At 42.1% G+C, this 19498-nt stretch overlaps 1 protein-coding gene across 3 annotated transcripts in view; it reads right to left on the bottom strand.

Annotated features, from left to right (window-relative positions):
• TTBK1 (tau tubulin kinase 1) overlaps positions 1-19498 on the bottom strand; it is a 104578-nt gene that overhangs the window by 57952 nt on the left and 27128 nt on the right. For all 3 annotated transcript variants that reach the window (XM_077176163.1, XM_054629595.2, XM_077176164.1), the window contains 3 exons: positions 9442-9515; positions 6489-6629; positions 5104-5208 (listed from right to left, as the gene is read on the bottom strand). In XM_077176163.1, coding sequence (XP_077032278.1) covers positions 5104-5208; positions 6489-6629; positions 9442-9515 — 320 coding nt within the window. The remainder of the gene's footprint in view (positions 1-5103; positions 5209-6488; positions 6630-9441; positions 9516-19498) is intronic.

Below are 19498 nucleotides of genomic sequence, written 5' to 3' on the forward strand. Positions count from 1 at the left end.
TTAGCTGACACATTTCTTCAGCCTTCCTCACGCTCTTCTGCACAGGCTGTGCACTGTCCTGCCTACACCATCATCCCTGTGCCCACTGACTCCCTCGTGCATGTGCAGTCTCTCCAGCAAGGCACTGCAAACTACTGCAGTGCAGTCTGAGCCACAAGGAGATGGAGATCTAATCAATGGGCTGCAGCTGACTAAGCTAAAATGAAATGCTTGCTGAGCAGAACAGTCCACTGTCATATCCTGCAACGGGAGAGAGGCTTCAGGGAAAACATAGCCTTTATTTTCAAATAAATAATTAAGATCAAGCTGCTAAAGCCTTGAATGCTTGCAATTCGTATTTGTGGAGCCACAGGGAATGTGTTTCTGAAGTCAGGGTATCACAGACAGAGCAAAGGCACAATGCCTTCTGCACTGCACGTGACAAAACAGGCAGAGCCAAGCAAGGATCAAGGAGTTCTTGTCCAAAACCTGACCTACATTAGCACAGAAGACCTTCATGACTCAGAACACCTCCATTACATAAGCATATGTTGTTCATCTTCTGCATAACAATGTTTATGTTCATTTCCCCCTTCAAGTTCACATTTTCTTCTCAGCCTTAGCTCTCCATATCAAACAGATTCTGCTCGTCCAGCTCTCTGCTATAAAAATTAATGCAAGATGAAAAATTTGACTTGTGCACATTCTAAAGAAGAGAATTCTACATATTTAAAAAACCCAAAATTTTCTCAGTTCATTCTCCAGTTGCTTAGTTCTGTTGTCTTAGCACTGACTACTGATACTGCTGCATGGCAAAGGCAGGTTGTACAACCAGGATGTCACGGTGAATAAAACTGCTCCTGTCTCTATCTGAACCACAGCAGAAGGTTGCATCTAGGGGAAATAACAGTAAAATCCTTAAAATAGATCACTGCATCCTGTAATATAAAATTGGTTATGAAAGGTCTTGGGATTCTCCACAAAATAGACTTTGTAGGTAGGAGGGAATAAAGGAAGGGGAGAAAATCAGGAAGAAAAAACGGTTCTCATTTCTCAGAAGAGTATCCTCAGCAACTGCAAGCACTTACTAACTAGTATTTTACAGACTTTAATAAAATTCCTTTCATTCATCATCTTGTGCATGTTATAATCACAATCTTTTCAATCCCACTTCATGCAAGTTTGTCATTACTGTCTTCTCAACACTGCTTAGATCTGCAACACTTTCTTTGAAACTGGACAGGTGGTATCCCATGCATCAGCAACTGTTACCTCGTCTAGATTTGTACAAAGGCAATAAAAAGGTGGTGTAATTTTCATCAGCCTATTCCAAATGGACCATAACAATTGCAGCACTCAGGTAACCTGCCTCCAGTCCTAAAGGAGATGCTTCTGGATATCCTATAGGTAAGGTCACAGGGAGCTGGGCAGATGTATTCTGTTTCATCTGGCATGTAAAATACTGATTTTTAAAAAGCATAACGATGGTTCAGAATGAAAATTTGACACTCTCCTGAAGAACAAAATCAGCAGAAATATAACTAGCTGGGATAGCTACCTTTCTAATTAGGAAAGGTCTACACAGCTTTTCTAAGGGAAAGTAGCACATCACCAACAGTTTTCTCTGCAGCATTTGTGCATATAGGCAAGGGCAAGCTAGTCCATACAGTACAGCTGAGTTTTCAAAAACATCAGCCTCTCAAAAGGTCCACACTGCAAGAAATTGCACTGCAAAACACATTTCTCTCTCATTCGAGTGGTATCAACTATAGCTGTCCTCTAAAGAGGAAATAAACAAGCAGTTTTGAAATCAGCCAAATTCAGAACATGATTTCCTTTATATCAAAGTTTAACTGTGAGGCTGGTTCCTAATGTTTAACAAAAACTTTGGCATGAAAAGCATGAAAATTTTGTTGTAATTTTCCCCCTCTCTTTATGGCATTTATAAGCAGCACAGTAAACTGATAACTAACAGAGCTGCAGCAGCTGTGACAGCACTTAAAGCAAGAGTGTGAGAGAGCCCAGGATGCTTCCTTACACACCTTCTGGTCTCGACCATCTTCTGTTTTATGGAGCAATGTAAGTTCCTGCAGACTGTTGCCCAGCAGACTTTGTAACACGTGGCAATGGGCAAGCAGTAGAGGGGTGAGACCACTCCTATGAAAGCAAATCTGTGCCACAACAGCTCTTCTCCAAGGACTAGCATTTGTGCTAATATTAGCATGCCACACAAGGGAGATCAGTTTTGTTTTCCTAGAAGCACAGGATAAATTCAGATTCAGAATAAATCTGGATTTAGTTACGTCAAGTGGGCCATAACTTCACAAATGCTGATCTATCAAGTTGAAGTGTCAAGTATCCATCCTCTGTAGAGATATAGAGATCAAATCCATAACACTCATCAAAGGCTCAGGAGAGTAACAGCTCCCTGTGTAAAAGCTGCTGGGACAGCCCTTGAAATGATCCCACTTCAAAGCTTTAAACAGTCTCTAGAAAGTAAGAAGGCAAGAGGTAAGTTAAAAAAAAAAAAACAAAACCCAACAAATCCACAGTATCCTGAAGACCTGGATCATTATCTGTATTATTAGAAAGTCATTCAGAGTTTTTTTGAAAAGGTGATAATAAGATTGTGGCTCTGAATTTCAGAGGATATGAAAACAGCTGATACTTTTATGGTATTATTCATAAAGTATGACAATGCTTCTGAAACTGTAGGAAACTGCAGAGAACCTACATGAGCAGAAACTTTCTGTTAACAAATTGAATATGACTGAAAGCAAAATCCAGACATGCTTCCAAAAAAAGGGAGTGAGCCCCTTCCCTCACCTGTCTTGTGTATTGTACCTCAGAACCAAACCACAGAAATACTAGGCTCAGGATTTTTCAGATAAATCTGAAAAATGTCTTCTCCATGGATAAATGAATGGAAAGAGAATGGAGAAAAAAGAATTTACCTTACTGGGTTGAAATAATCTCTTCAGTGAAACAAGTGATAAAGTTCTTCTTAAAAAAAACCCAATGCAAAATCACCACAAAATGTTTCATCTCTCTTGCCTTCATACCACCCTTCCTCTCCATCTCCTTCCTAATCCTCAGTGCATTACTTGGGCAGCAATCACTCTGTGCTTCTCCAGAAAAATGCCTTGGTCTGATAAGTGGGACTCGAAGTGGTATCAGGGACACAAAAGGACCAAAGAGCCCAGTGACTATTGCATAACATTAGAAGCACTTAAGTGACTATTTATGTGGTTTTTTTTGCTGTATCATTTCTGTCAAAAAGCCTGACCCCCTGAAGTGTGGCGTAGGAGAACAGGTACATTAGGTATATCAGACTACACCCTGTATCATCCTCCTATATCCCAAATGAATGGAGACTTTTCACCACTTTCAGGAAAGCACACTCCCACCCTTCAGGGGATGGCATGTGTCTTTTTAGGAACAGATCATGTGTCATTCATCCTTCTATGAGACCCAGCTGTGCAATGAACCACCATTGAGCAGAATGAAGACAAACCTTCTCAGAGTCCTGCACTCTGACAAAGACCCCCTCATCCACACCAACCCAAGCAGGACACAGCTTGCAAGACACAGCTGAACAATCTTTTTCCCTGGAAAAGGCTGGATGTAGAGCTGTTTCTAAAAACAGGGCCTAGGAGCAAACTAAAAGTGAAATAATTTTAAGTTACGGTGAGAAAGGAACAAAATAGGGGATTCAAAAGAAGAGACATATGGAAAAATTAATTTCTTTAATTGTAAAGAAAGAACAGTGTTCAAATAATGGGACTTGAAATAGACATAAAGAATGATTTCATTAAGAAAAGAAGGAATTTTGCAGAAAATCAAATACCAATTTCAAGCTGTAATGGACTTGAATTCTGACTCCAGAAAGAGGAAAGGAGTGGGACTATATTTTGTGAAGGGCAATATGGAGAAGGGTTATCCCCAAACTAAAAAGCATTGACAAGGAAGTCCAGTAGTATGTAATGTGTGTCTCTCTAAGAATAAGAGGCAGGCATAACCTTTGAAGCTGCTCCCAACTACAGAGAAAAAGAAAACTGAAAAGATTTATGAAAGAAGAAAAAAAAACCAAAAACAAAAACAAAAAAAAAAACAAAACAAAAAAAAAAAACAAAAAAAAAACTCCCCAGCTATATTCATCTGCTAAAGACACAAAATTTGCTCACTGGCCTTTGCTTTCTTCCCACTCCCCAAACATACCCTGCACTACAGAGTCTCTGTATTTAGCTAGCACATTATCAACACTTTCCAGAACAACAATTATCTTGCAGGTGGAAAAAGTGTGCAGATCCAAAGCTGCAAGCCTAGGATGATAAACAGAGATATTGTATCAGCACTCTTTGCTTGCACTGTGTTCTGAAATAAATCTAGGAATTCTCTGACAGATCCTAGAATATCTGAAGCTTTACACATCCTTATGAGTGACCCCAGATAACACCATGCTGGTAAAAGAACTGAAGATAAAACCCATATTACATAGCACAAGTCATGCCCCCTGCCCTTACCTCCCCTCCAGGCAGGCACACTGAAATATCCCTGCTAGGAAATCTGGATAGGGGCAGTAGACATAAAACCAAAGCCAGGAAGGGTGAGAACAGCATTACAGGCTGCAGCTCACAGTAAGCTCAGCCCCAGAGATCAGGTCAGCTTTTAACATCTAGCACACTTTTTCATCAAAAGCTTTAAGAATACACCAACCTGTTTCCCCAGACCACAGAGAACTGAACTAGACCAGTCCCCTGGGGCTACAAAAGTTACATGGCCAGCACTGGGCTCACCCTCTTTGTTAGTCCATATTGTACTCAGTAAGTATTGCAAGCCTGTGGAAAACATGATTATCCTAAAGGAAACAAAAAAAACCAAAACCAAAAAAAAACACACACAAAAAAAAAAAAAAGCCACACATCTTTTAAGACAAGATCTATCATCCCTTCTTAATCCCCAACTCAGCTGCAGTCACTTGCTGCTTCTCACCTTGCAGAAAATGCAGTGCAATATAACGACCACGCACAACAGCAACAAAACAAACAGAACCACAAAACCTTTCCATTCCTAATCAGTTGCAGAAATGGAAAAATACAAAAATACTGCCTGAAATGTACTTACTGGTCGAACTTCCCCAGTAGTGTTGGTGTACTGGCGGGCCAACCCAAAGTCTAACATGTAGCACTTCCTGTACGTTGAAGGTAACCGGCCCATGGCAAAGTTGGACTGGACAAAGAAGGAAAGAAAAGTCAAACTGATGCCAGCAGCTTGGGTAAGAGTGGCCATTTGTTAGCAAAATTTCATCATGTAGCTCCACATGCTTCTGGTGGAAACAAGTCAAAGAGATTCATTTTAAGATGCACTTTAAACATCATGATTAGAGAATCACTGCCTTGATAAGAAGTTCACTTTGCAGATGAGAGACTGAGGAGTCTCAAAATTGCTAAAATTCACACTAGGTTAGCTAAATTTCTGCTGCTCTGACAAAGAGCTACATTTAACACCACTAGTTCTGCAGTGAGAACTCCATGATTTGCATAACAGGCTGGAGTTCTTGTAGGCAAATGCTTCTGTTCATAGTTCAGCTGCTAGCATGAATTATTCTGCCCTAACTCCCAGGATCTCCATTTACTGCATTGCACTGCCAAGATCTATCTGAACACTGAGGCATATAGAAAACACCAGGCTCGATTCTCAGTAAATAAACCAATAACAAGCAAATGGAGCAACTCCTTTTTTTAACCTCAATCCTAAAGTTCCATCTTTTACCATAATGGGGGGGCTGCTAAAGGATTTATAGCCAATTACATCAATGACTGGTTTTCAGCTGAATCCAGTCAGCCAAAAGCAGCTGATTTTAAAAGGAGCAAATGAGTTTGCTAGAAAGAAATTGGTCACAGGTATGGCACAGCAACAAGTGTTCAAGTAGTGAAGAGCTGTAGGAAAAAGACTGGCTTCTACAATGAGACTTAGAATTACTGTGCTTTGCCTAAGCAGATGACCAACAATGACTGTGTTTCTGACACTGGAAACTGTGCTCCAATTCTTTTGGCAATCACTCATATAGGATTAAGAGCATGATTTAGCTAAGTCAAATACATGAATTAAGATTTATTCAAGTGATGCGTCACAGAACAAGACTTCCTTTCTGAACAACTTTTACAGTGATAATTGACTGGGCTCCAAAGGGCCATTCAGAACTAGACTGCTTCAATCTGGGATCTTGACTGGTGCAAGTATGACTGACAGCTACCAACCCACCATGGAGCAGCCTCTGCTAGTTTGCTAGTAGAGCAAATAAAAGCTAGTTTGCTTTGCACTTAAAGGAAGGACAATACAATATTACTATTCTGTACCTATAAAAAATACCAAACATGTCAGACAGTGGAAGTGTGCAAGGAAGCCTAAATGTATCTGCTGAGACCTGTCCATACTCACACTGTCTTTACTGACTCAAGCAGAACAGACAGACATAAAACCAAAGGAAAATTTCCAAAACAACATACAGGCTTGATGTCCCGATGCAGGAATCCCACAGAGTGAATGGCTTCTATTGATTCCAGAATCTGTTTGCCCAATCGCAGCGTTGTGCTCAGGGTGAAAGTCCCTCGAGGCTGACTCCTTCTGAGATCTGCAAGATTTCGGCCCTGAAACAGTCAATAGAACACTTAAACCACCACAGGAAAGCAGAGCCTTTCACAGCTGTGAGTTCTAACATGCAACACCAAAAAAGCAGACATGCTACCCAGAGAGGAGCTCATGCCAAATAAAGCTCTGCTTTATTTCTTGTAAGATCTTGCAGTTGTTCATTTTAGTTTTTAAGTGATGCATTTGCTGATGAGAGGATACCAGATTGTTATCTTGAGAAGTCAGCAGGTCACTGTTTGTACATTAGGCATGGCATGGACAGCAGTGCCTCAGACTGGAGAGACCAGCATCTCCTCACTGTTAAACCCAGACCATACAGAAGCTGAATTTAGCACAACCTCTGACTGCTCTCTGAGCCTTCTAAAGATTAAAGCAGTAAAAATTCCATCAGCAGGTCATGGTGCTGCAGTTTCATCAGAAACTTCCTAGCACACATTGTCTGGTTCAAGCTCAAGCCAGCATTGTTGTGGCAACACCACAATGGGGAAAGTTGTCTATCAAGAAAATCATACCCAAAATCAGGAGAGGAGGATTTTTCCACTGACTTAATACTTATCAAAACAAATTGCTAATTTACCTCCAGTTAATTAAATTTCTGAGGAAAAACAAAAGGGCTACCAGCTATGCATGAAAATCAAGACAATTTAGGAAAGAAAAAGGAAAAAATGACAGAGTAAATGCAAGAAAAAATCCCAGTGTTATTTCCTGTCTGTCATCTCAGTTTTGTCTGTACCTCTTTAGCTTTGTAAAGAGAAGCTACTAAAATGACTGTATTCCATGGCAGAGTGCTCTTGTAACCCACAGAACTAATGCATTTACCAACTCATTAAAAACACTAGAACAGGAGCCTGCTGTTTCAGAGAACATTCACAAGGAATAAAAGCTATAGGGACATGCTGTTCATTGCTATCCTTTAGAATCTCTTGATTCTGCTTCTGTAAAGACATATACAGAAGATATCTAGCATCTACAGAAGACATATGCTTGTAATACAAGTCCACATGAATTCAAGCAAAATTCCCAACAGCAAATATATAAAAAAATCCAAACAGCTGAGAAGAAAACAGAGATTGCTCTCCAAATGCCATCTCTTCATCCACTTATTTCCAGTTCTGAAGTTATGTACAGACATCAAGGTGCTAGCTGGCTCATGTAGCATATGACAAGTCTCTCAAATTGTTTTGAGCCATGTTTCACTTCAGGCTCTGGACCCTTGAAGAATCACACCTGACACAGGCCAGCTCATAGATACAGCCAAGCCATGGCACACCACCCAGGTTTGCTCCTTATCATGAACAAAATCAAACTAAACCACCTCTCTAGTGGTTATCTTCTTGAATTTCTGTGACACTTTACTAGAGGCAGCACAGCTTTGTCACTGCTATTCTGAAACATCCAAGTTATTGAACTGACAGCAGATCTTGCTTTCCACTGTAAAGCTGCTCCTTGAACACCAGCTCTCTTATCCAATGATGATAAGGAAAGCAAGGCTCATTTTTTCAGCGCTGCACACTGAAATGTGCTGTAAGTTTCCCCACCTGCTATTGCTACCAGGAAAAGACACAAAATGAGCATTATTTTCCACATAAACACTCAGGCTGATTATGGACCAGTGCAGATGCAATGAGTTGCAAAGCTTGGGAGTGGAAGCCTCAGTCCTGGTGACTGAAGGGAGAACTGCAGTACACAACATTCAGAGTGACACGTGATAAACCATGTCTCAGCTGGTCTTGAAGTTGAAGGAGAATTTTAGCCTGAACAGTGATGGTGCAGAACTAGCTAGTGCCTTATGTATCAACATCTGCAAATAATGAAATTATTTTTAGCTCTGCCTACTCTACGAGCTCGGTTACATAGTCAAGAACAAATTAGAAAGTAAGAGAATCCATGCAGAGAAATTTCTTTCCAAGATAAAGTCTCTTTTATCAGGCTTGGTAAGGACAGGATTGGGAGGGTAGAAGCCTTGTTCTTCCATGAGCTCCAGGCTAGCCCTTTCATGAATCATATTCATGCTCACACTGCAGCAGCAGCAGTAGCCAGGGTTGTTTAGAAAGTAAAGGGTTTTTTCTATCCATAACAGCAGTTGGGATGCCAATGGTGCCTAAAAGGCAAAATCAAGCACCAGGAGTTTACTGGTTTTATACAACTGCCTTGCAAAGCAGAACTACAAAAGAATCAGAAGATTATTTTAAAGAAATACTGGGATTTGCTGGTACCTGTTTTGCTTCACCTACTGCCTAGCAGTGCAGTCACCATGTGGTAGCTACCCAAGTATTTGTCCTTATTGACTTGATATCAGCAGTGTTCAAACAGGAGTAAACACTTCCACAGCAGAAGCTGAGTTACTGCTGAGCTTGGGAGAGAGAGGGGAGCCAGAGATCACGGCCTTTCACAGAGAAACTGTGCTGCTGCTGTGACACCACGGCTCACTCTGAGCTCTGATACCAGGCATATTTTGAATGCAGCATCACAGCTCAGCAGGAGGTATTCCAAAGAGCTGCCACTGCTGCACAATGCTGTGGGTTGCTCCTGTGAGCATTCTGAATTGAGTGCTTTCCCCAGAAAATTGACAGAAAGCCATCTTAAACAGAAAAGCAGAGCTATGAAATATTTTAGCACATCTTGACGACTGGAGCCATCCCAAGGGATATCAAGAGCAGCACCAGCCCTTCTCACCCTCTTCCATTCCACCCTCTTTCTGTGTACAACCAAGTCTTTACACCAGTGCTTGGCCTTATTCCCTCAGTGTAAATCCTTCCCAGTGATGCAATCTCTATTGGACAGACAGGAGAGGCAAAGGACAGAACTCACCTGAAGCTGCATGACCACATAATTAAACTTTTCATTTCTTCCACAGCCAATAAATCTGCAAACATGATCCTTCCCTGAAAAGAAACAGAAATGAACAGAATAGAACACAAGATAACAACCCTGTGATCATGATGTTTAGAGAAATGGTTTCTGATTCAGGGCTGGTACCCATAAAATGGTATCAGGTAAGGAATTATGCATAAAAAACTGAGCTCAGTTCATTACACCAACTTTACTCAGTACAAGCTGACTTGTACACACCACCACCACCACACTTACCTACTAGCACTGCTTACCCTGAAACAGCTAATCTAATGCTACCTCAACATGAGCAAACCCTGATTTTTATAGTCAGAGACAACTGAAAAACAAAGATGTTTATGGAAATACTCCACTGAAACATAAAAGCAATTTCATAAAACAACAGAAAGAAAAAAAATTGGGGCCATTCAGTGTCAAGTTCTGGCATGATGTTAGTACAAACTACACCTATGCAGGCAAAATCAAACTAACTCAGCCAGCCCACATTACTCAGCTGGTCCTCAGGGGGGGAGCAGAGGCTGTGGTTTCAGACCCTGACCTGTAATGGATTTGGGATGGTTTGCTCTCTGGATTCTCGGAAGGGGAAGGATGAGGCATGAATTCCCTGGTCACCATCATATTTTTCTGAAAAATCCCCTTGCCCAGGATTCTTCCCCTGGGAAGCTGAGAAGCCTCAGAGAGAAACAAAAACAATATTATCACATTTGCTTCTCCTGTGTTTTGCTGCTTTGGAATATGGTTGGAGATTGTTTATCCAACATGTGAATTGTTTTAACTTAAATGACCAATCACAGTCAGGCTGTGTCGAGGCTCTGGAGAGAGTCATGATTTTTTCATTAGTATCTTGTTAAGCCTTTTGTAAGTATCCTTTCTCTATTCCTTAGTATAGCTTAGTATAGCATTCTTTAATATATTCCATAAAATAATAAATTAGCCTTCTGAGAACATGGAGTCAGATTCTCAATTCCTCCTCTGTCCGGGAGACATCTGCTGATAACAGCTATTGAATGTCACTACATGACTGATAAGAACTACAGCATCGCATTGGGAGATGCTCTGCCCAGAGGGAGGAGCCAAGTGTTCCTACCTGGATATAATCTGGGGATTCTGGAGATTCTGGAACACCAGCACGGCTTCTCCACTGGATTTCCCAGAGGACCAGCTGCCTCTTCTTCCACTGGATCTTCAGAGGAAGACTACACCTTTTCTACAGGATCCCTGCTCCAGCAGAACCACCCCTGACACTCCAGGAGGGCTGCAGACACATTTCCAATGGGACTGCTACCAACACCCTGACCCACAGGGTGTCAGGTCATATTCTGACTCTGTCAGTGTTGGTTTGGTTTACTGCATTGTTTATTTTATCTTTTTATTTTCTTCCCTAATAAAGAGCTGTTATTCCTGCTCCCATATTTTTGCCAGAGAGCCCCCTTCATTTAAAATTTATAGCAATTCAAAGGGAGGGGGTTTATATTTTCCATTTCAGGGGAGGCTCCTGCCTTCCTTAGCAGACACCTGTCTTTCCAAACTAAGACACCATGCTGTGCCTGATGCCCCCAGGACAGGTTGTCCCTCCTGGCTGCCAGGGCACTGCTGACCCATGTTCAACTTGCCATGGACCAGGATCCCCAGGCCCCTTTCCATGGCACTGCTTTCCAGCATTTCATTCCCCAGTCTGAGCATCCAGGGTTGCCCCAGCTGTTTTTCAGTGCCTCCTGGAATCACCTTCTCAGTAACTTCACCAGGCACTGAACTGAGACTGACAGGCCTGTAGTTTCTGGGGTCCTCCTTCTTTCCCTTCCTGAAAATCAGGACAACATTCACCAGCTTCCAGTCAGCTGGGACCTCTCTGGACTCCCAAGACCACTCAAAAATCATTGAGAGAGGGTTTGCAATGACATCAGCCAGGTCTTTGAGGATTCTTGGCTGAATTCCTTCACAGATTTGTAGGGACCCAGCTGGAGCAGCAGACTCTGCACAATTTCAGGGTCAACTGGGAATTGATCATTCTCACAGTCAAGATCCTCCAAGCTCAGGGCACTGAGACCCCCTTAGTCCATCAGCCGTGTTGAAGACAGAGGCAAAGAATGTGTTAAACACCTCTGCCTTGTCCCTGTCTCTGTGAGGTGACCATCCCCATCCTGCAAGGGGCTGATGTTATTTCTACACTGCCTATTTCCATGAAGATATTTGAAAAAAAATCCTTTTCATTGTCCCCGGCAATTCTGGCCAGCTTTAACTCCAGCTGAGCTTTGTCTGCATGAATTTTCTCCCTGCAGTGGCAAGCAGCATGTCTGTATTTTCCCCATGTCACCTGGCCTTGCTCCTACTGGGCACATGCTCTTCCTTGACCCTGTTTCTCACATACCAGCCTGAGGGTGGCTACAGATACTGGGTGCCACTGGTTTTCTGCTGTTGACAAGCTCATTGCAAATTCAGTGTTGATTTTGACAGGTTTTTGGTTTCCTGAGGAAACCCCTTGAGATACTGTGTGGATCTAGAACGCATCCTGGTGTGGGTATTGCCAAGAAGGAACGACCAGGAAGCCTCAGCTGTCCCACCCACCTTTGTGCCACATGTCCCAGTAGGGCTGGCCGTGCTGCCTGCCAGTGTGAAGAGACCCTCAGAGCCAGAGCTGTCACTACAAAGTCAACCTCAGAAAGAATCAGTTCTGTTTTTTTAGGATCTCATGACACTCCTGCGCTTCAGCAAACTGGCCACCCACACAGGTGGCAGAGAGGATGGACAGGAGCAAGCCCACACTTACCCCAGCCATGATTCACCGATTTACACTGAGTCCCACTTGCTTTGTTCGCCTTTCAGAGCACCAGGGGATGGATATTGAGGCACAAGCCAAAACACAGTGACTGTTTCTAGTGACAATGAGAGCTATTGTGTGGTGAAAAGGGTAAATTACTCTTTTTTTTTTTTTTACTTGCTTTTATTTTTTTAAATAATTGCAAAGCACGGACACCACGTGCTTTTTGCTGCTGCAAAACTACAGATAAGCATTAAAAACCAACCCTCTGCCAGGGAGAACCTGCCCACCTAAATCACTAATTTCAGTGAAACCAGAGAGGTAGTGTCCAGCAGTATGACTTAAGAAATATCCTTGCTAATTTCTAAAAATTCTTTTAAATCAGTTTCCTCCATAAAACTGCTATTTTCTGTATCACAACATTTTACAGAAAGAAAAAGCATTTTAGTTTTTATTATTTTTAAGAATTTTTTGCTTGTTTAGGATGATAACGTGTTTCTGCCTACTACAATTTTTGAAAATGATGAATGGACTGACAATTCTTGATTACCTGCATCCCCAAACTGACATGATTTTATACTGAATCCTCCTTTCCAGTCTAAAACAGGCTCAAACCAGTTGGTCTTGGGAATTTAGGCTCTGCCTGGAACAGCTCTGCCATGCACTATCTTGCAACACAAGCAACACCAGGAAAATAGAAGAAAGGAGGTGAAGGAAAACTATGCCCATTTCTGCATGAAACAAAAAGAATATAAGAGAGTGTGGGAAAGGCAGGCCACATTTAGAAGTGCTGCATGCACAGCCAGCCAGTCCTACAGGATGGATGAATGCCTGCAGCACCAAAGCCTCTGGGTTCCAGAGGCTTTCACTCATTTGTCATCTAAAGGAGGCACCAGATTACAACTGTTTGCTCTCCTGGAGCAGTTCATGCCATGCTGAAGTAGCAGATGGAGGCTGACAGTCAGGTGTGATTTTGGGATTCCTGCAGCTCAGTCCTGAGGCTGATCAGAATTATGAAGCACACAAGAACAATCATGTTAATTACCTCCTGTGCAGACAGGATGCTGGAATTGTCATTCCATCCATGAATTCCCTTTAAGGCAGCAGGAAATAGCCTCTCTTCTGACACATGCCCTCCTCGAGCATGGAGATCATAGAAGAGAGCAGCAAAGCATATTTGAACCCAGAAAAGAAAGAAGGGAGGGGGGGAATGTATTTTTTTTTCCCAAGGTGTACTTGGTATGGGAAGCATCACAACCATTTGACTGCACTAACTGCCAGATGACACTTGCTCCTTTACTAGACTGCCCTGCTCAACAATCACCCAGATATTCCAGAGGGTCACAAGTTATACCATAGAAAATATGCTCTGTATCTGCTTTTGTTTGGTACTAAAACAAAGCAAAAAACAGGGCAATAGATTATAAAGAGTTTTGGCCAGTTAATTACCTAACACTGGAGGAATACTTCAGCCCAATGTTCATAAGCACTGACTTGAGAAAAGTTTCAAAGTGTTTTATTTGGTTCACAAGCATTTAGTTAAGGCAAAATTTTAATGTTCAGCCATAGAAAAATATTCTTTCTACTGCAGTCTTTTAACTACAATGAATATAATAATGTCCCATATAATATGGGGTAAGAAAGATTTCAGTCACTGAAATGGTCTTCACCATTCCTTTTCTGAAGAAACTTAAAAATGACAGTTAATAATTATGTTCTCATGTATAAGAACCCCTTCAACCCTTGGAGAGATATTCATCACCTTGTAGAGATATGATTAAAGTCCCCATTTGAATACTTTAAAATTTTCATTACATGAAAAGCTTTCATTACACAGGCCCTAAAAGAACCTAAATTATGATCCTTTTTTGAGTCTATTTTTTCACAAGGATCAATTTCAAACTGGTGGACACCAATATTCATTCCAATCTTCTACTCATTTAAGTTCTTAAATATCCCTAATGTATTTTCAATGCAGCAATGAAACGAATCAAATAAATGCTAAGAAGGAAATATGTGACATTATTGTTGCAACTTGAAGTTGGTTTTTTTTTGTAAGAGACTCCATATTTCCTGTGTTTTCACCAGAAAATCAGTAACCACTCTTCTCCACAAAGAAGTTTAAAAATGTAATCTTTTAATTTTATGCTAAAATTCTGTGATTCACCTCCATGGAGTATCTGTCTCATTCCTATCAGTTCACCCAAAACACTGAAGTAACTTCTGCTGCATGAATTATCATAAATCTCATAGCAATTGTTACTCTTTTTACTGTTACCTTACCAATTCTTGCATTTTCTCCTGCACAATACCAACATCACGAGTTCAGCAGGGCCACCAGGATGGTGGCAAGGAAAGGAAAATGTAACATTAACAGAAAGTGCCAGAGAACTGGGTTTGTTCAGCCTTTAGGAAGGCAGCAGAAGGGAAACTCTGCTGGTCCAAACCACCTAACACAAAAATGCCAAGAAGATGAAGCCTGAATTTCCTCAGAACTTGTCCTGGTTTCATCTGGGCTGGAGTTCATTTTACTCCTAGTAGCTGTTACAGTGCTGTGTGTTGTATTTAGGATGAGAACAGTGTTGATAACACATGAGTGTTTAGGCTGTTGCTTAGTTCCTACCCTAAGTCAAGGGCTTTTCAGTGTTCCCCTGCTCTGCCAGTCAGGAGCTGCACAAGAAGCCAGGAGGGAGCTGTGAGACACTGCAAAGGTTGATGTCTCGAGATATTTTAGGGCGCACGTGTGTGGGGCAGGGCAGGTTGGGCCTTGGCCTGGCAGTGCACCCCTAGAGCCAGCATACCAGCCTGACAGAGCTGCCAATTGTCACACTGGAGGAAATGCCCCACACCCATCCCTGGAGCCCCTAACCCAGCTCCTGAGGGGCCAAGTGACCAGAAGTCACACCTGGGAGAAGGGCCCAGGAAGGCCAAGAGCTATTTAAGGCCAAAGCACATCTTGACCCCACCTCCTCTTGGAGTTTCTATCAGATGAACATTGGTGGAACCCAGGAGCTGGTAGCTGTATGTGTCCTTCTCTGTATCATTTCTGCCCTTCTCCTTCTTCTAATTCCCTCTTTCTCAGTAACTTAAAATCAAATGGGCTTCGAGTTTGTGAAGTTGAGTGAGCTAAGTCAATGCTTTGAGAAGTGTTTTGTGTTGATTGAATGCTGCTCCTAGCCTTTTGCCAAAGTTCTCTGATTTTCTAAAGCTACCAGTAAAGCTATATTGTTGTTCAGACCTCTTGAGAAGATCTTGTTGGTGTTTATCCTGTGTGTCTAAATGAACAACCATGAGCTCTGTTAAAAGCTTCATTGAGAGAGTTTTCTGGGGCCTTGCAGGAGCACAGCTGGAACAGCTGACCTGAATGGGCCAAAGGGATCCTGCTTACTATGGGATGTCATCCTGGGTATAAAAACTGGGGCTGATTCACCAGGAGCCACTGCTTGGGAATGTGCTGGGCATTGCTCAGAGGGTGGTGCATCACTTGTACTTCTTGGGTTTTATTCCCCCCTTCCATTTTCTTATCTCCCTTTTCATTACTACTGTTATTGTTCTTATTTCAATTAATAAACTGTTCTTATCTCAGCCCATGGCTTTTATATTTTTGCCCTCCTCCCCATCCCATGGGGGCAGGGGTGCTGAGTGAACAGCTGTGTGGCACTTAGTGCCAGCCACCCATGACAGAGGCACAGAGAGGCACTGGGCATGAGCTGCAATATGGGAAGTTCCTATTAGATGCTATTTCTTTATTCCTCCATGAGGATGGTGAAACCCTGGAACAGGGGCCCAAAGAGGCTGTGGGATTCAAAACTTCACTGACAAAAGGCCAGAGCAACCAGATCTATTTCTTTTCTGCCTGGAGCATGAGGTTGTACTAGAGACCTCCAGAGGTCTTCCCTGAGAGCCTAAATTTTCTTCTGGATCTGTGTCACACACTGGGAAAAGCCCAAGTGCTTAGGTCACTAAACATAACATAACTTGTTAGAGCACTTGGCACTGCTGGTGTCTCAATGATATGAACAGCAATGGACATGTAGCTGTACAACTGCTCTCACTGGTATTTGGAAAGCTGCAGTTGTTTCTCAATGCTTTACATTATAGTGTACATTTTACACGCAGACTCTTCTTTATTTGCCTGTCAGTGTAAGGTTTATCAGCTTATCACAGGTTTTGTATGGTGGGGATATTGAATTAACTTCTGTGCAAATATTGTAAAGAAATGGAGGATTCATCAGGACTAGAAAATGAAATGAGAGTTATTTTCATCATCTAACTTTACTTGAAAATGCTGCCTTTAGCTTGGCAGAGCTGGCTCACATAGACTTCTTTCCTCTGCAGTTACCAAGTTTCATCTCTGGCCAGACAAACCAGCCAGACTTCAGGGACTTGTCAACTCAGCTGGACAAAGAAGTTTTGAACATGAAAGAAGACAAATTCTCTGCTGGAAGTAAGGCTTAAATAACTACATTACTCAACAGTAATCAGCTAGGATTTAACCAACTGGATTAAGCTTGCTATTGCTTCTGCAAAAAATCAGTGAACTAATAGGCACAAATCCAAAAGGTTGGTCATTGTCCCCTAATCAATTAAAGTTAAAACTACCTGACCTTGCACAGCACAATTTCCTCTAGTTGTTTCCCTAAACTAAATTATCATTACTTGAAGAGGAGTACTGATAATAGATCCCACACAGGTCAAGACACAATACTACTGGAGCAAAAATTCAACACAATCTCAAAAAAATGTGGTTTAAATCCTTTTTCAGCCCTGCCATGACCTTCCCCCACCCAATGGCATCATAGCATAAAAATCATGTGTAACAAATGCCAGCTCATTCAAACACTTCCACATGGAAAAATGCAGTGATGGGTAGAGAGGCTGAAGTTACAGCAAGTCTGTGAATCTGCCACCCTGTGATGGCCTAAAAGCCTGACAAGGGCAATTTACTCTGCTTTCTAGTCTTTGCAGAGAGCTTGCTTACATCCACCTAGAAAAATATTGTAGAAACATATAAACTGTGTCTACAAAAGTAAAAGAAACTGAATCATAGAGCATTAAGGTGCACTAAGGCACCACTTTAACACAAAAAAACTCACCTGTAATAAGAACAAAAACCCCTAGGACCAGCAAGTAAGAAAAGCAAGGTTCCTCTTCTTCCATTATTTTGCTAGGAAACTCTTATCTGTCCAACCCCAGCAATAAAGAGGGAACAAGCAGTACAGGATCTGCTGTAACAAATTCAGGTACTCAAAAACTACACTGCCTGTGACCAGGCTGCATCTTGCACAACTACTCAATATGCAGAAGATCTCTGCACTGCAGAATAATATTAATCAGAGTCCTACACAATGGAACTGGTTACACTGAAAAGAAGGCATTTACAAAGAAAACAACACACTGAAGAGAGCTTAGCAATATCTGGCAGCCAAGAGAGATCAAAAGCAAATACTCAAGGCCTTGTAACCTCACACCAGGGCAACATTGCCACTGCAGATGAACAGAAAACATTGCTCAGCACAAAAATAATCTGGCCATTTTAAATTACAACCTGCTAGGCTGCTCCGAAGAGAATCTCAGCATAGGGGACTGAATGTTGTGGCCATATTTAGAGAGCCTATGGACCAGAAGATATACAAACTGCACTCCTTGTGACAGATCCTTGTGCAGCACTGTTTTGGTCTCACAGGTCCCCAGGGTGCTCCCAGAGACACCTACCAAGAAGTGGGTAGGGACAGGGAGAATGCCTTTCAATTCAAAGCATCTGCTTCTGAGCCTCACACAGCCCCAGCTGAGCATCTAGAGAGAACACAATTCCTGGTTTGGCTCCTAAGATACTTTCCAAACCTCTCTCTGTAGCAGCCCACTGGATTTAATCAGGGATACTGGTTTACAATTTCTGCAATTAAGGCTTCTGTCAGAAAGGCAGACTGACAGGGACAGCCCAAGCCAAGCACCCCAAAAGCTATGCCAGAGCTGGTCTCACAGAGATGTGGCATTTTGATTAACCTCAAAGATCTCAGAGACAGGAAACTGAGTCCAGGTAGTACTGATGCTCCTTTGCCACCTGAATATTGCTCTGCAGTAAATCCAGCACTGGGAAAAAAATCACAGGGAGAGCAGGCAGATCACTGTCCATTTGTATTTCAAAGGGTTAGAAAATCATTGAGGAGATGGAAAAACATCTGCTCATCCAGATGTGATAGTACTCTCCCTTCCATATGTTCAATGATAGGAAACCATCACATTTTTTCTCCTCATGATTCAAAAAACCAGGAGCCTCAGAGTCCTGGTTTACAGAAGCAATGAGGTTTTAAAGAAAGCCCCCATATTACCTTAAATCATCCCAACTACCACGTGTCAGTGCTCCCAGAGTGGCTTTGGGTCATGTAAGGTTTTCTCTGAGCAAACAGACCATGAAGTTCTATTTCAGGAGCATACCAAGTAGTCCCAAAATACTAAATGAGAGGCCTAACCAACAAATGCACCCTCAGACAGGAGGGCAGATTAGAACTAACCCAAAGCAAAATCCCAATAAAGCCATGAAGTTTACAGTGTAAAACCCCCAAGCCATATCTGCTGGAGATGTACAGGCATGAACAACTGCTGCTCCCCATTGACCTGCAGGTACTGCACTGCTCACTAATGGAGACATTGCTTCAGAGGCTCAAACACAGAAAACCCAGCCAAAGCTGTTCTTGCTCTCAGGGTATTCAAGTTACTCCTTCACTTAGCCACACAGATCTTATTTCCATTTACTTTTTAATGTATATGATCCAAAGGCTTGTCTGCACAGCAAAACACTGGCAGGTCCAACTGCACCAGCAACTTTCCCTGCTGGAGACAATCTGCAGGAAGGGTTTTGTCACTGCAGCTTAGGCTTGGTTTCAAAGTGCTTGACTGCAAAGTAGAAAATCCCATTATGTTAAGATTGTGTGCAAATGGTACAATCACACACACACACCCCTCACTTAAAGCTAGTTTTGCAGTAGTGGTTAAGGGAATAAAATGAGGGCTTGGCACAAAAATAGTATTCTGACAAAGAAGCTGTATTCATGCACAAATTCACTGTGCAGATGTGCCCTAACTGTCCCTGAAACAGTTTCTGAATTTGTTATTGGTAAGATTTTCAACCCTAGTAGTGTAATTCTCTACTAGCTTCTCTAGGAGCAACAAGACAATGTAAGGCAAACACTGCTCCACAAGGATTAAAATAAAAAGCTATCTTGTGGTGCTCTGATTAGAAGTGGTCAGATAGAG

This window comes from Agelaius phoeniceus, chromosome 3 (genome assembly GCF_051311805.1).
Source record: "Agelaius phoeniceus isolate bAgePho1 chromosome 3, bAgePho1.hap1, whole genome shotgun sequence".
NCBI lineage: Eukaryota > Metazoa > Chordata > Aves > Passeriformes > Icteridae > Agelaius > Agelaius phoeniceus.